Raw genomic sequence first — 16,154 nt, forward strand, 5'->3', positions numbered from 1 at the left:
TCTCAGCTCCAATATCACCCCACTGGCAACACCATGTGCTTAGGCACAGGAATAACCAGCTCTCAGCTCCAATGCCATCCCACTGGGCACACCGTGCCATTTCAACTTGGACATTTTTGGTAATATTTGGTTGAGACGTTGATCAATGAGATTTCAACCTTTACTGACCCACTCTAAAAGACAGCCAGAAGTTTGTTGAATTCCCAATGTGTTTTCACTATGCTTTCAACCATCTAAAAGCACAGCCAAATTCCAATGGAAAAACAATGTCTGATTTCTGGTTTAGTTATCATCTAAATGTGTTATCACAGCGCTTTGAACCATTTAAAAGCACAACAAAGTTCAAATGGGAATACAATGTCAGACATTTTGTATTTATACAACAACTTAAATGTGTTATCAATGTGCTTTATCTAATAGCACAACCAAATGACCTGGATTGTAGTTGAGATTACATTAAAAGAGCATGGTGCAAGTGATCAATGCTGTTTGAGATTCTGCGCAGATTATTATAGCAATTGGGAAGATTTCCACAGACCTGCGATATTTGAATGCTATGTCGAACATGCACACTTTCTATGATTACGGATGCGTCTTAATCCACCGCATCTGCCTCTGTCGGACTTCCGCATCTGTGTTGGAAAGTGGCCGAGCTACAGCTGTGTTTGTCAGAAAATCGGTCTTCTCACGAAAATGTCTGTAGCGTCCAAACAGTTTGGCCTAGAAACTAAAGTGATAAACCTTGCTGTCTGTCTCTTCGACATTTGCAACATTGTTTCAATATTCAAATTCGATCTCCAGCTGTCCCATAGTAATGAACATGTCATGAGTCGGGAGGAGACAGAAAGGCAGGCAGCGTTTCTCAGCCAGTCTAAATCCTAATTCAGATGGCATAATTTTTATGGATACAAAAAAAAAAAAAAGGTAAAATGAAACACAGCTCATTTGCAGTCTTTCCAGCTTCAGTTTGAAGTGATTGTGTTACTGTAGCTGTGTTGTTGGCTAGCTCCTCTGAACAACAGTGTCCTGACGAGTGAGCACATTTTCTATGCCAGGCAAAATCTCGCCTCACCAGCTTATTGTTATGGATGTACTGTATCCAAATAAATGTCACTAGAAAACAGCTTAAACAAATGCAAATGCAGCTACTTTGCTGTTATTCTGGCTGCACTTTTTGACGTAACTGTAAGTTAGCCGTAGTTGGCTAGCTAGCAAGCAAGGGATAACAACGTTGCCAGCCAGTATGTCAATGGAACATTTTAGAACAAATGACTGGGTCATGTCTATAGATACAGAACAAAAAGACTGAATGACTGGGACGGGTCCATAGATACAGAACAAAAAGACTGAATGACTGGGACGGGTCCATAGATACAGAACAAAAAGACTGAATGACTGGGTCACGTCCATAGATACAGAACAAAAAGACTGAATGACTGGGTCACGTCCATAGATACAGAACAAAAAGACTGAATGACTGGGTCGCGTCTCTAGCAACCCAAGATTTGTTTCAGGACTATATATTGTGGAAGATATAGTCCTGAATAAATTAATCCAAATAACATTTTTAATGAAAATATGTCAGTGGCATAGATGGAACTATCCAAACAGAAGATCTCTTTCAAATGTTGATATTTACTTGCATTGACAGTCAAACCCAATTCAATACTCAGTTTGTCTATAAATTAATTATTGATATGTTGGATTCACGTCTCCATCTCAAACAAAAATCTAAGTTAAAGAACAGGACTAAATGTAATCTAATAAACTTTAAATGCACTTTAAATAAAGAGACATGGAGACAACATATTAACGTCTCCATCGCAACCAACAATCTAACTTAAAGAATAGGACTAAATTAAATCAAATCAAACTTTAAATGCACTTGAAATAATCTTCTATTTAAATTTAGTCCATATTCTTTAACTTCAATTTTTGGTTGAGATGGAAACATGAATCCAACATATTAATAATTACCTTGAAGAGTAAATTTGAAATGAACCAAAGCTTGAAACCCTAGGCCTATATGTATTGTCTATTTAAGCAATACAGCCCGAGGGCTATTCTTACACACAACGCAACGTGTGCCCGGATACAGCTCTAAGCCGTGGTATATTGGCCATAGTATATTGGCCATATACCACAAACCCCTGAGGTGCCTTATTGCTATTATAAACTGGTTGCCAATGTAATTAAAGCAGTAAAAATGAATATTTTGTCATGCCCGTGGTATAAGGTCTGATATACCACGGCTGTCAATCAATCAGCATTCAGGGCTCGAACCACACAGTTTCTATATTTCTTTTTACCATGGTTGAATTGAAATAATAGCTGTTGATGACTTTGCAAATGCTATATAGGCCTAAATAGTATAATTGATGATATATGACTTATAAAGTATGGTTATATTTAATTTGCGCTGTTAAACCTACCCTTTGGAATTACTTTGATAGCAACAGTGAATATATTTAGTTATTAAGAGATCTCTCAATAATCATTCTCACAATAGCACATTGGTAGTAGTCAGTGACATAGTACATAACAACTAAGTAGGGCTGAGCTTGTTGGAAACCCTGGATGGGAAACCAAATTTATAGTTGTAGATAGATCAACTCTCCAGTAGGAGGTGCTGCTCAGCCTGTTGTTTTTTTCCTTCTTCTGATAGTGGATATAACGTTGAAGTTCTGCCATTGTTTCAAAGATACAAATTTAACATATTTCATACAAGGTTTGTCGATGTTGAAAATTGGTTACAATGACGACATAACCTTGTGGTTGAAAAAAACATTTTAAATGTCAATGTATTTTCCATATAGATTCCACGTCACAATACGTTGATTCAACCTGTTTGTGCCCAGTGTAATGCCACAGCCGTATCCATGTTCAGTCTCTGTTTAGAACTGTTTAAACAGCACCTAAAAACCATATAAATAAAAATGTCACTGACGAGGATGAGTACCAATGCACAACAACAGGAAACAGTCAAGGCGATGAAGGTGGAGCCTTCACGTTAAATGACTGGGTTTCGACTGACACGCCTTTCGCCACCCCCCAGGACATCATCGCCCAGGGAAGAACGGGTGAACCGGCGGATGGTGCCGACGAAGGAGGCCGGGTACAGTGTCCTTATGGAGCCCCGGGACCAGTCCCAGCTGGGGTAGAGGCGCTTAAGGACGGCGCGGCGAAACAGGATGTACACCCAGGGGTCCAGGATCTGGTTCCAGGTGGCGAAACGGATGAAGAGCAGCAGGTTGCGGACCTGAAGTGGGCTCTCTGACAACACAGTCTGCGCAATAAACACCTGTGGAATGTAGGGGGAGGGAGGGAGATGGGGAGACAGAAAGAAAATGAGAAGAATATGGAGGGAGATGGAGAGACAGAAAGAAAATGAGAAGAATATGGAGGGAGATGGGGAGACAGAAAGAAAATTAGAAGAATATGGAGGGAGATGGGGAGACAGAAAGAAAATGAGATGAATATGGAGGGAGATGGAGAGAATAACAGAGAGAGGGGAAGTGAGAGGGAGAACGATTTGTCATTAGTAGTTTGAACACGAGGGCAGCAGTTTGGGCCTTCTCACACACATTCATACACGCACACACACACACATTCATACTCGCACACACACATTCATACTCACACACATACACATTCGTAGACACACACTCACAAATAAGCTCTACTCCTCAGAAATGACATATGCGCTTGTGTTTAGCAAATAATTTGCATTTTCCAGATGCATCTAAAAAATGCTAACAGTCCCTTTTAGTGTCTCAGGATTGCAGCTGGCAGACAGTGAGTTGCTGTGGTCAAACACACACACACACACACACACACACACACACACACACACACACACACACACACACACACACACACACACACACACACACACACACACACACACACACCATTAACAACGGAACACACACGCATGCATCATTAACAACGGAATACACACGCATAGAGTACGCAGATACACAACGACCACATGTCCAAAGCATTGCTTATGATTTGGAATGATCATTGTTATTTTTAGATATCATCATCGTTGGTCCATGGGGGGGGGGGGGGGGGGGGAGGGGTGCACTTGAAAAAGCAGAGATTGCAAGTGAATGGCTTATTGCCTGCCTGATATGGAATAGAACAGAAACGAATATCCCTCGAATATCCTTTGCACTGAGCATGCTCCAGTTGGGGGTTATGAATAATATAGTTCAGAAGCTGTTAAGGAGAAGTGAAGCGGCTAAGATGGCTGTCCAAAGCGGATGAGTCCATAATTGTGGCACGAATGATGCATTCATTTGGATGGTCTGGCTATGGATGAGGTCCGGAGGAGCCACAGCCCAAAGCAATGTGTGGTGAGTAAAGATAGGGGGCGCTATAAACATTAGCTGTTTTTACTCGCCTTAGTCTGGACTCCTGACATAGGATGTATACCCAGGGGTCACATAGCTGATTGAAGGTGGCCATCCGCAGGCCGAGTAACATGAAGTCAGGCTCTACGGGTTTGCCGTAAACAGCACCTTTCAGACTATATATCTGTACAGGACAGTCAGGAGGTTAGACTGGATAAAGGGCTCCAGAAGTGCTGAAGAACATAAGATAGTGGAAGGTAGCCTAGTGGTTAGAGAGCTGGACTAGTAACCAAAAGGTTGCAAGATCGAATCCCCGCGCTGACAAGGTAAAAATCTGTTGTTCTGCCCCTGAACAAGGCAGTTAACCCGCTGTCATTGAAAATAAGAATTTGTTCTTAGTTAAATAAAGGTAAAAAAGTGTTATATCCACTTAACTCTTTCCCTTCCTTCCTAAAAGAATTAGGCTTCCTTTTTGAGGTTTTAAATGAAAATGTAAATCATATGCTCTCATGTCAATAAAATAAAATAATCTAGCGGAAACACGGACAGTAAACACTTTATTGTGATGGTAGGTACCGTGTAGATAGATGCTCAACTGTCTTCAAAATAAAGTGTTACAGAACACACAAAGAGCAGTGGAATAGTAGCACTTCACACACCCACATTGTGAGGCTGTGATGTGAGTTGATGTGGTTTTTGGCCTCCCAACTACCTAAGCCACAATGTTGATTACAAAGAGCCTTGAATGGCTATGGTCCAGAAGTATTACAGCACTTTGAGGTCAGCTAATTTAGCCTGCATTGCGTAGGAGAAATGAGGCATTTAGAGACTGGTAGCTTAGACCAGACTAAGCCCCGTTTTTGAGAGTGAGAAATAACGAGATGTGTACACAGTGCATTCGGAAAGTATTCAGACCCCTTGACTTTTTCCACATTTTGTTACGTTACAGCCTTGTTCTAAAATTGATTACATCGTTTCCCCCCCCTCATCAATCTACACACAATACCCCACAATGACATCACAATACCCCACAATGACAAAGCAAAAACAGGTTTACATTTTTTTTTTCAAATGTATAAAAAAATATGACATGAACATAAGTATTCAGACCCTTTACTCAGTACTTTGTTGAAGCACCTTTGACAGCGATTGCAGCCTCGAATCTTCTTGGGTATGACGCTACAAGCTTGGCACACCTGTATTTGGGGAGTTTCTCCCATTCTTCTCTGCAGATCCTCTCAAGCTCTGTCAGGTTGGATGGGGAGCATGGCTGCACAGCTATTTTCAGGTCTCTCCAGAGATGTTCAATCGGGTTCAAGTCAGGGTTCTGGCTGGGCCACTCAAGGACATTCAGAGACTTGTCCTGATGCCACTCCTGCATTGTCTTGGCTGTGTGCTTAGGGTCGTTGTCCTGTTGGAAGGTGAACCTTCGCCCCAGTATGAGGTCCTGAGTGCTCTGAAGCAGGTTTTCATCAAGTATCAGCATCATGCTGTTTATCAGAAGCTGGGACTGGGAGACTAGTCAGGATCGAGGGAAAGATTAACGATCCTGACTAGTCTCCCAGTCCCTGACGCGGAAAAACATTCCTACAGCATGCCACAACCATAGGGATGGTGCCAGGCTTCCTCCAGACGTGACGTTTGCCATTCAGGGCAAAGAGTTCAATCTTAGTTTCATCAGACCAGAGAATCTTGTTTCTCATGGTCTGAGAGTCTTTCGGTGCCTTTGGCAAACTCCAAATGGGCTGTCATGTGCCTTTTACTGAGGAGTGGCTTCCATGTGGCCACTCTAACATAAAGACCTGATTGGTGGAATGCTGCAGAGCACTGTATACTTTATTTATATATTTATTTTACCTTCATTTTACTAGGCAAGTCAGTTAAGAACAAATTCTTATTTTCAATGACGGCCTAGGAACGGTGGATTAACTGCCTCGTTCAGGGGCAGAACGACAGATTTTTACCTTGTCAGCTCTGGGATTCAATCCGGCAACTTTTCAGTTACTAGCCCAACGGTCTAACCACTAGGCTACCTGCCGTCCCAGGTAGCCTAATAAGGTATTTCAGTTTTTTATTTTTAATACATTTGCAAACATTTCTTAAAACCTTTTTTCACTTCGTCATTATTGGGTATTGTGTGTAGATTTATGAGGGGATTTAATACATTTTAGAATAAAGACGTAACAACATGGAGAAAGGAAGGTCTCTGAATACTTTCTCCATGCCCTGTACATTTCTTGTCTGAGACAGTTAGTTTATGTTTATGTAATATAACATTTCTGTATTTGTTAGTACTTTTATCAACTGAACTCATTCACTGTGCGATTGAAAACTTTGTATCAGTTTTGAATTGAATCGATTGAACACAAAGACACAGAAGGACAGAGGCAGATCTAGGAAAGAGACTCTGGCCCGGATATCCCCCTTTGTCTGCAGCCGGAGATGGCCCTCTCTTACAGGCCTTATCACCAGCCAGCATACAGCCCCACTCCCTAATACAGGGCCAGTTCCACTTCCTGAACTTGACATTAACTGTAAGCAATGCACATTGCTTACAAAGACGCCCCACAGTTTTTGCTGTTCAGCCAGTTATTCAGCCTTATTTTACCAGGTAAGTTGACTGAGAACATGTTATTGCAACAACTTAGGTAAGAGTTACAGGGGGACAAAAGGGGATAAAACCACCAATTGGAAGCTGGAGATGATTAGGTGGCCATGCTGGTCAGGTTGGTAATGTAGCCAAGACACTGGGGTTAACACCCCTACTCTTACGATAAGTGCCATGGGATCTTTAGTGACCACGGAGAGTCAGGACAACCGTTTAACATCCCATCCCGAAAGATGGCACCTTATGCAGGACAATGTCCCCTTCGCTGCCCTGGGGCATTGGAATCTCCATAGACCAGAGGGCCCCCTTCTGGACCTCCAACAGCACTTCCAGCAGCAGCTGTTCTTCAATCCAGGGACCAACCTTACTTAGCTTTAGAGGCAAGTCAGCAGTGGTACCGGAAAGTTAGCCAAAGAGAGTTCAGTTAGCAGAGGGTTGAGAGAGCAACCTCAATTATCAGAGCTTTTTGTGTGCACATATTGATACACATGTATTAGGGCCTGTATCAAGTGGGAGTTGATCATTATCTCTTGACTTAATTTGCCATACAAATGCAGTACGTATACAGTATGCAGCAGTGATGGTCTATTGCATTATATACAGTGGGGCAAAAAAGTATTTAGTCAGCCACCAATTGTGCAAGTTCTCCCACTTAAAAAGATGAGAGAGGCCTGTAATTTTCATCATAGGTACACTTCAACTATGACAGACAAAATGAGGGAAAAAAATCCAGAAAATCATATTGTAGGATTTTTAATGAATTTATTTGCAAATTATGGTGGAAAATATTGGTGGCTGACTAAATACTTTTTTGCCCCACTGTATGTTATCTAAGTCAGTTAAGAACAAATTCTTATTTACAATGACGGCCTACCAAAATGCAAAAGGCTGGAATTAAAAATAAAAATAAATTAAATAAAAATATAGGACAAAATACACATCACGACGAGAGAGACAACACAACACTACATAAAGAGAGAACTACGACAACAACATAGCATGGCAGCAACATATGCCAACACAGCATGGTAGCAACACAACATGGCAGCAGCACAACATGGTAGCATCACAAAACAGGGTACAAACATTATTGGGCACAGACAACAGCACAAAGGGCAAAAGGTAGAGACAACAATACACCACGCGAAGCTGCCACAACTGTCAATAAGAGTGTCCATGATTGAGTATTTGAATGAAGAGATGGAGATAAAACTGTACAGTTTGAGTGTTTTTTGCAGATCGTTCCAGTCATTAGCTTTGAATGAAGAGATTGGGTGGTTCGAGCCCTGAATGCTGATTGGCTGACAGCCGTGGTGTATCAGACCGTGTACCACGGGTATGAAAAAACATGTTTTTTTACTGCTCTAATTACTTTGGTAACCAGCACCTCGGGGGTTGGTGATATATGGTAAATATACCACGGCTAAGGACTGTGTCCAGGCACTTCACGTTGCGTCGTGCATAAGAACAGCCCTTAGCCGTGGTAAATTGGCCATATACCACACCCCCTTGGGCCTTGTTGCTTAAACATGTTACAAAGAACAAATGATGGAATTTCTTACATATCAATACTGAGTGATGACTATAATGATGTGTTTCAGTGGATATTGTGTCCTCCTGACATGTACTGTACGTGCTTGGTATAGTGTGTATGTGTGTGTGTACGTATGTGTGCGTGCACGTTTTGATAGGCTGCCACTACTCACCAGCAGGGGGCACCAGCAGATGGTAGCGATCATCATGATCCAGATGAGCTGCACCATCATCTCCACCTCGTAGTCGCGGCGACGCTGCGTGCCGTCTTGGCCGCAGCACACCTTGACCAGGGTCACCACGCTCACCGTGTTGAGCAGGAAGGACACGGCTATGGACAGCAGCCCCACCAGAGAGAAGAGCAGACAGAAGACCATGTCGCTAGCCTTAGAGCTAATGTTGAAGAAGCACCAGGAGCCTGGTATCTGCATGTGGTAGCTCCCCACGCCCACCAGGGGCAGCAGTGAGATGCACCCTGCCACCGCCCACACCATCAGCACTATGGACACGGCCCGCGACTTGGGCATGCTGGTCGAGCGGGCGAACGGCCGGTTGATGCCCACGAAGCGCTCCACAGCCATGGTGGCGCCCAGCAGCAGCGGGCACAGGCCGTAGAAGACCATGGACATGCCCATGAAGTTGCAGAAGTGGCAGTGCGGATCCAGGCGGCGCCAGTTGAACTGGGTGAAGTGGAAGGTGATCACGATAATGCCGGTGACCAGGAGGCCCATGAAGTCGGTGACCACCAGGCCGCAGAGGAAGACGAGAAAGGAGGAGCGCGAGCGGCTGTGCGTGCGCTGGAAGGACTTGAGGAGGACCACAAAGGCGATGAGGTTGAAGGTGAGGCCCAGAGGGCTGAACACAATGGAGAAGTAGCTGGACGCAATGGTGTGGTTGTAGATGAAGGGGGGATTGTTGATGGAGAAGCACTGTGGAGTCGTCTCGTTGGAGAGGTTCATGGTGGCGGCTGCAGGGAGTTCGGCTATTCCCAACACTTCAGAAGAGCAGGAACTAGTTCATTTAAGATTTCCGTTGTCTTTATTCTTCCTCCTGACAAATGGGACAGAACTCTGCATTAGTAACAGAAGCGTTTCAACAAGACTTTTAACAACTTTTTGGTTTAGCTCACAGGACAGAATAATACAATTCCATTCAGCAGAGACTATATGATATGTTGCGGCAGGAATGTTTATTAGTTGACAGAACTGGAATGCTTACACTCGACTGACCTCGAAAACTACATACAGCTTTCAAAAATGTTCACAGAAACCGACTGAAAACTTTTGTCTGCCATAGTGTCATTGTCTACATAGCCTCTTGGAACCAGTCTGATTGCTACGTTTACCATTCTATTGAACACAGCGATAAGGCTGGTTCCACCAGACTCATCTTTACATGTTGACAATGTTTAAACAGACTTAATCAAGCCTCTCTAGAGGACTAGACTCAATGGTGGATAGAGACTTTGACCCCATGAATTCCAAAGTGTGGGAGACAATAAAAACACACAACTGTAGTAGCCCATCTCTTGGCAGGAAATGCAGTTACATACACATTACGTCAACGTTAATATAATGATGTCCTTAACAGAGGTCAGAGGTCAGCTTACTAGTCATTCACTTCTGCCATCAAACTAAATGGAGATCACATGACAAGAGAGGATAAACAGGAAACAGATTCTCCAAATGCCATCCTACTATGTTATCACTGAGGAACTTGTGCTAACTGCATTGAAGGTATGAACCCAAATCACTGAGTCCAGAAAATCATATGCTCTCATGTCAATAAAATAATCAAAGAAGTTCACCAAGCTTAGTAGATAGTTGGGGTTGCTAAGATGTAGTTGCTAAAGATGTAGTTGCTAAGATGTAGTTGCTAAGATGTAGTTGCTAAGATTTGCATTCAGACCCCTTTACTTTTTCCTAATTTTGATACGTTACAACCTTATTCTAAAATTGACATCTACAATCTACATACAATACCCATAATGACAAAGCGAAAACAGGTTTTTAGAAATGTTTGCTATTTTATTTTTAAAAGAAAACTGTTGTCTGTAGAGCTCTGAGACAGGATTGTGTTAAGGCAAATTCTGCAGCATAGAAGGTCCGCAAGAACACAATGGCCTCCCTCAATCTTAAATGCAAGAAGTTTGGAACCACCAAGTCTCTTCTTAGAGCTGGGCGCCAGGCCAAACTGAGCAATCGGGGGAGAAGGGCCTTGGTCAGGGAGGTGACCAAGAACCCGATGGTCACTCTGACAGAGCTCCAGAGTTCCTCTGTGGAGATGAGAGAACCTTCCAGAAGGACAACCATCTCTGCAGCGCTCCATCAATCAGGCCTTTACGGTAAAGTGGCCAGATGGAATCCACTCCTCAGTAAAAGGCACATGACAGCCCGCTTGGAGTTTGTCAAAAGGCACCTAAAGGACTCTCAGACCATGAGAAACAAGATTCTCTGGTCTGATTGCCAAGACTCACGTCTGGAGGAAACCTGGCACCATCCCTACGGTGAAACATGATGGTGGCAGCATCATGCTGTGGGGATGTTTTTCAGCAGCAGGGACTGGGAGACAAGTCAGGATCGAGGCAAAGATGAACGGAGCAAAGTACAGAGAGATCCTTAATGAATACCTGCTCCAGAGAGCTCAGGACGACAGACTGGGCGAAGGTTCGCCTTCCAACAGGACAACGACCCTAAGCACACAGCCAAGACTCCGGAGGAGAGGCTTCGGGACAAGTCTCTGAATGTCTTTGAGCGACCCAGCCATAGCCCGGACTTGAACCCGATTTGAACATCTCTGGAGAGACCTGAAAATAGCTGTTCAACAACGCTCCCCATCCAACCTGACAGAGCTTGAGAGGATCTGAAGAGAAGAATGGGGGAAACTCCCCAAATACAGGTGTGCCAAGCTTGTAGCATCATACCCAAGAAGACTTGAGGGTGTAATCGCTGCCAAAGGTGCTTCAACAAAGTACTGAGTAAAGGGTCTGAATACTAAAAACCTGTTTTTGCTTTTTCATTATGGGGTATTGTGTGTAGATTGATGAGGAAAAAATATATTTAATCAATGTTTGAATAAGGCTGTAATGTAACAAAATGTGGAAAAGGTTTAGGGGTCTGAATACAAATGCACTGTAGTTATTGATTTTGTGTTTACTGTTTGAGACCCTTCCATCCCCAGCTATGGCTAGACAGACAGTTTTTCTGGGACCAGGCTGGGAATAGTTATCAGGTCAAATTTCACCTGTGTTCCCTGGAGGAATGGCATTATGTTGTTGCAATCAGGCTCCAGACCCGTCTCCCTGCCTGTTTTGACTACACAATCACGAGTTATTACACTGAAGCAATCAGCCAATATCCTAATTTCTATACTCATTCAATTTTGTTTTCCAACTAATGAGAGTGGATTACCACTGGATAAATGCACTGACATCAGAGAGCACAAGATAAATTAAACTTCTACAAATAAAAAACAAGGTGGTGTTGACCCTTAGCCTTTTTTTGCTTAAATACACCTGCAATCTCAAACGATCCATACTACAGTTGAAATAGCCTACGTGCTCCAGTGTGGCTCATTTGGTAGGACCATGATGGTAGCATTTCCCACAGGGATCACGTTTACAAAAACATGTATGCATTTACTGTACTATAAGTATTTTTGGATCAAAGTTTCAGATAAATGACATATTATCACGATTTCAAATTGATATCTTCATGTTGCTGAACATGATAGCTAAACATGGAACCAATGCTAAGAACTGAAGGCAAAGGCCAGAAGTAAGTTCACCTTAAGTACCATAGCTAACATGTGAATTCATTCGGAGCATTTCGTGATCATGTCCCGAGTGTGGTGGAGACTGTTGGTTGAACTTCTTCCAGAGAATCTGATTGTCTCATCAAGTCGACCTCCTTTGATACTAGCAAATCACCGCAGAATGCGGGGCGGTGCATATTTTTGGTGCCCATGATAGAAAGCGTACGCAGTGCTGAATTAGATGAATGGCAGGCGATATCATTTGATTTCTCCGAAAACACTGTGGGTAACAGCACAACTCATCAGATTAGGGGAGACTGGGGCTGTGTTTCACTTTTCACATTTTTTGGAGACTTTTGTCAACAATTATTAGAAAGAACAAGGTCTTGGGTTGAAATGGGTTCCCTTTTATTATTAAAACACTGTCAATTAACAGTAATTAACAAATGACTATAGCCTACAGTCTTAGAAATAGCCGGGTTATTGATTTTGACTGAACAATATTCAACAGTTTGTACTTTGTAAGTATAACGTTTGTATATATCCATCCCTAACTGAGCATAAAGGGTAGTTCATTTCCATATTGCTTGACCTTGCAACTGTTGGCTCACAATTTTTTTTTTTTAATATGAAAAATAGCAGAGTTTTTGCACAGGTATAGCCGGTACAGTGCTAACTAACGCTACCTATAATATCTTACAACTCTATAATATCATACAATGCTACAATATCATTGTTACGTTCACCAACACCAATTGATATGCCCTACGTGCTAACGAGCTATACGTGCTAAAGTCCAACCTCAAAACACTGTAACATCATACAAACTCTACAATATCATAAAACTCTCAACAGTTTTACAGAATGGGCAGCCAGATAACTGAATCATTTTCAAGAGCAACAGGTGTGCTGTGTTCACATATGTCAATTTAGATTTTCGTTTTATTTAGGTGATTTAGAACTTTCAAAATGTTTCAGTGAGACCAGATTACTAATGTGTAGTTTTTGAAGTCTGTGGTCAATGAATTTACTGTAGCCTAACCCGTTTTAAATAGCCTCAATGTATCGCCTGTTCTACCCTTATGATTTTATGCTAAGCTTGGGATTGTTTGATAGTTTCACACACTGAGAAATTCATTTAAAAAACAATTCCACCATGAGGCCGTAAAAACAGCAATAAGCAAATAAAACAAATCTAAAGTAGAGGCAAATAAAAAAGACATGAAAAATGGTTTAAGAAACTGCTTACAATACAGTGTAATGTAGACATGCAAAACACAAACTATTTTCTACACTCAAATAAGCTGTAGGGGAGCGACTCCTGGTAGGGAAGCATGGGGTAAGTTGAGCCAAAGGGTTAAATTGAGCCTTCCTTGTTTCTAGGAAACCATACACAAAATATATTTTCATCCTATGGAGTCTGTAGGATGAAACCACATGGAATAAGTGGTAAGTAAAATTAAAATAATAAAAAATGATTTTCAGCAAGTCAAATTATTTTCTTTTAGATGTTTCATGATGCTTGTACCTAAACCAAAGTAGATCATTTAAAGATTGTTTTATACATCAGTTGGGGTCTCTATCAGCTCCAATATGAGGTCATAAACCTAGCATGAAAGTGCATCCTTGTAGATGTGTGGGCTAATATAGTCAAAATGTTTGCTTTGGAGAAAGTTGAGCCAATGGTTGAGCCAATGACAAGTTGAGCAAATTGATACAAGGGATTATTGGTGGGATATGAGGTAACAACAGGGCCTGGAGTATGTTAAACGTGTTTAAATAAGTGTTGTCAAGGTGTTACAATATGCTTAAAATGATTAAAATACAAAAAAAGTTATTGTGATTGTGTTTAATTGTGTTTGGGAAATAAAGATTGACATGGTTTTAAAAAGGCAGTGGTAATATTTAATTCAGTACAGACATTTGTAGGTGGCTTAATTTACCCTGTACCGTGACTCAATTTACCCCATACAAAAACAAGTTATGGTTTCAGAACTGTAATGTTTACATGAATTCTGATTATTTCCAGGGACACACAACATCCTGAAATATATGTAGATATCTTTGTTTGAATGAATTCTATTTTTCCCTTGAAGGAGTAATACTGAATGTGAAAAAAGTGCTCAATTTACCCCACTCTTCCCTATCCTCCTTGAATATGTTAGAGGCTAGCAACCTTGTAAAGAGTGACTATCTGGACATTATAGAAATATAAAAGCCTAGAATGACCAATCTATTTTAGAGAAGATAATAAGTAACATGTGGCCTACCTTTTTACAGCAGTCCCTCAGTCACTCAAACATCAGGGCGAAGTAGGCTGCGTCTTCAGCTTGCTACTGTGCGCGCGCCTCGGTCTTGGTCCGTTTAGTAGTCTCTAGTCCACCGTGTTCACACGAGACTATCTTTATGACGCTGTAACAGCTGTAGGCTTACGGTAATGGATCTCACGAGTGATATCGGTATATGAAAATATACATAACGGATATAACCCAATGCAAAAACATCGTCTGAACTCCCCATCTGCCGCAGTTAAAACGTTAATTTGTTCCGTCCCTGGAAGAAAACGGGATTGACAGTGGGGAGCATCCAATGCAAATGTAGCTAATCAGCAACATTCTATAATAGGCAGCAAGAGAATGCAACATCGATGATTGAATCATTGAAACTTCTTGTAGATAGAAAAAAGTGTGAATATAATGATCATAATTTGTTTACTTAAAAAAGGTGATTAGGGGCCATCTGCAGTTGCTACATCGATTTTTTTACTTATACATTTATAATATGTACCCATTGATTCTTGAAGAATTTAACTTATAAATGTTTCATGAGCTTAGTTCAACTGTTGTACCCCATCAGAACACAAAATATAAGCTTGTTTTACTCCAATGTTTGTAAACAAAGTAAATGTAAACAAACACTGTATAGCCTAAAAACATGGATAAAACTATAATGTTGTTATGATGGATGGCCAATCCTTGCATTCAAAGCTCTGCCTATGAATTTGAGAGTGGTTACATTTCTCCAGACCTATCCCTCAGCTAGTTATTGAAACGGGTGGAAAGGACACTTTGTTATTGTTTCAACTGTTGATTACTGCTTTAAGTGTTGTACCCCATCTGAACCAAAAACATGAACTTGTTTATTCCAATGTTTGTAAACAAAGTCTAAACAAACACTGTATAGCCTTAAAACACGGGTAAAACCTTATTTTTGATATCATGGATGCTCAGTCAATACATTCATGGTTCTGTCTTTTTGAGAGTGGCTGCATTTCCACCTGCTTTTTTACAGGAAAAGTGACAGGGATTTTTTTATTTTTTATTGTTTCAATTGCTGATTGCCCCTTTAAGTATTAGTGCTTTTGGCATAACATGTACATTTTCAAAATTATTTCCTATTAGATAAGCTCAATTAGAGGCCCCACAAGTCCAATCAACTTTATACACAGGTCAATGATGACTATATCCATTACAATATCCTAAATGTGAAATATTTATGAGGGTGTAAACAAACAGACAATTATGGTTATTAATGATCTCAGCAGTAGCCTTTTTCACTGGTCAATGAGGGAGGCCCATTAGTCTGAAGGAAACACAGAGCCTATACAACAAAACCATATAGACAGCCTTATGTCACTAACATGAGACATTTTAACGCTGGCAGTTACATCAATGCTCAACTTAAGTAGCATTTAGCTGCAACAGTGTACAGCACTGCTGCTCCAGTCCGGGAACAAGAGGATGTACACAAGGCAACATTTAATCTGTACACCATCTATGAGTAGTGACTGAGTGAATTAAAACACTCTCTCGTGATAAGAGGAGAGTGACGCCTTCGAACGAGACAGGGATGGCCTGAGGTACCAGACACTGCCAGATGATTCATGGGCAGATTAACTATTG

At 41.5% G+C, this 16,154-nt stretch overlaps 1 protein-coding gene across 2 annotated transcripts; it reads right to left on the reverse strand.

The window, feature by feature from the left end:
- Positions 1-1,401: 1,401 nt before the first annotated feature.
- Positions 1,402-14,810, reverse strand: tbxa2r (thromboxane A2 receptor). Of its 2 annotated transcripts, none has more exons than XM_039000788.1 (3): positions 14,523-14,806; positions 8,673-9,549; positions 1,402-3,301 (listed from the first exon to the last, which is right to left on the reverse strand). In XM_039000788.1, the coding sequence occupies exons 2-3, from the start codon at positions 9,456-9,458 to the stop codon at positions 3,011-3,013; spliced, it is 1,077 nt and encodes a 358-aa protein (XP_038856716.1). In that variant the 5' UTR covers positions 9,459-9,549; positions 14,523-14,806; the 3' UTR covers positions 1,402-3,010. The 2 variants fall into 2 exon arrangements, with proteins under 2 accessions (XP_038856716.1, XP_038856717.1); XM_039000789.1 differs by lacking the exon at positions 1,402-3,301 and adding an exon at positions 4,114-4,542 and having other exon boundaries at positions 14,523-14,810.
- Between the last annotated feature and the right edge of the window lie 1,344 nt (positions 14,811-16,154).

Source organism: Salvelinus namaycush, chromosome 9, assembly GCF_016432855.1.
Source record: "Salvelinus namaycush isolate Seneca chromosome 9, SaNama_1.0, whole genome shotgun sequence".
Taxonomy (NCBI): Eukaryota; Metazoa; Chordata; class Actinopteri; order Salmoniformes; family Salmonidae; genus Salvelinus; species Salvelinus namaycush.

What these genes read in the sequence shown, in the direction of transcription:
- tbxa2r (XM_039000788.1), bottom strand. Translation starts at nt 9,458, where the DNA reads ATGAACCTCTCCAACGAGACGACTCCACAGTGCTTCTCCATCAACAAT. An exon ending in TCTGCTGGTGCCCCCTGCTG is followed by an intron (nt 3,302 to 8,672) that starts GTGAGTAGTGGC and finishes TACATTCCACAG; the next exon opens with GTGTTTATTGCGCAGACTGT.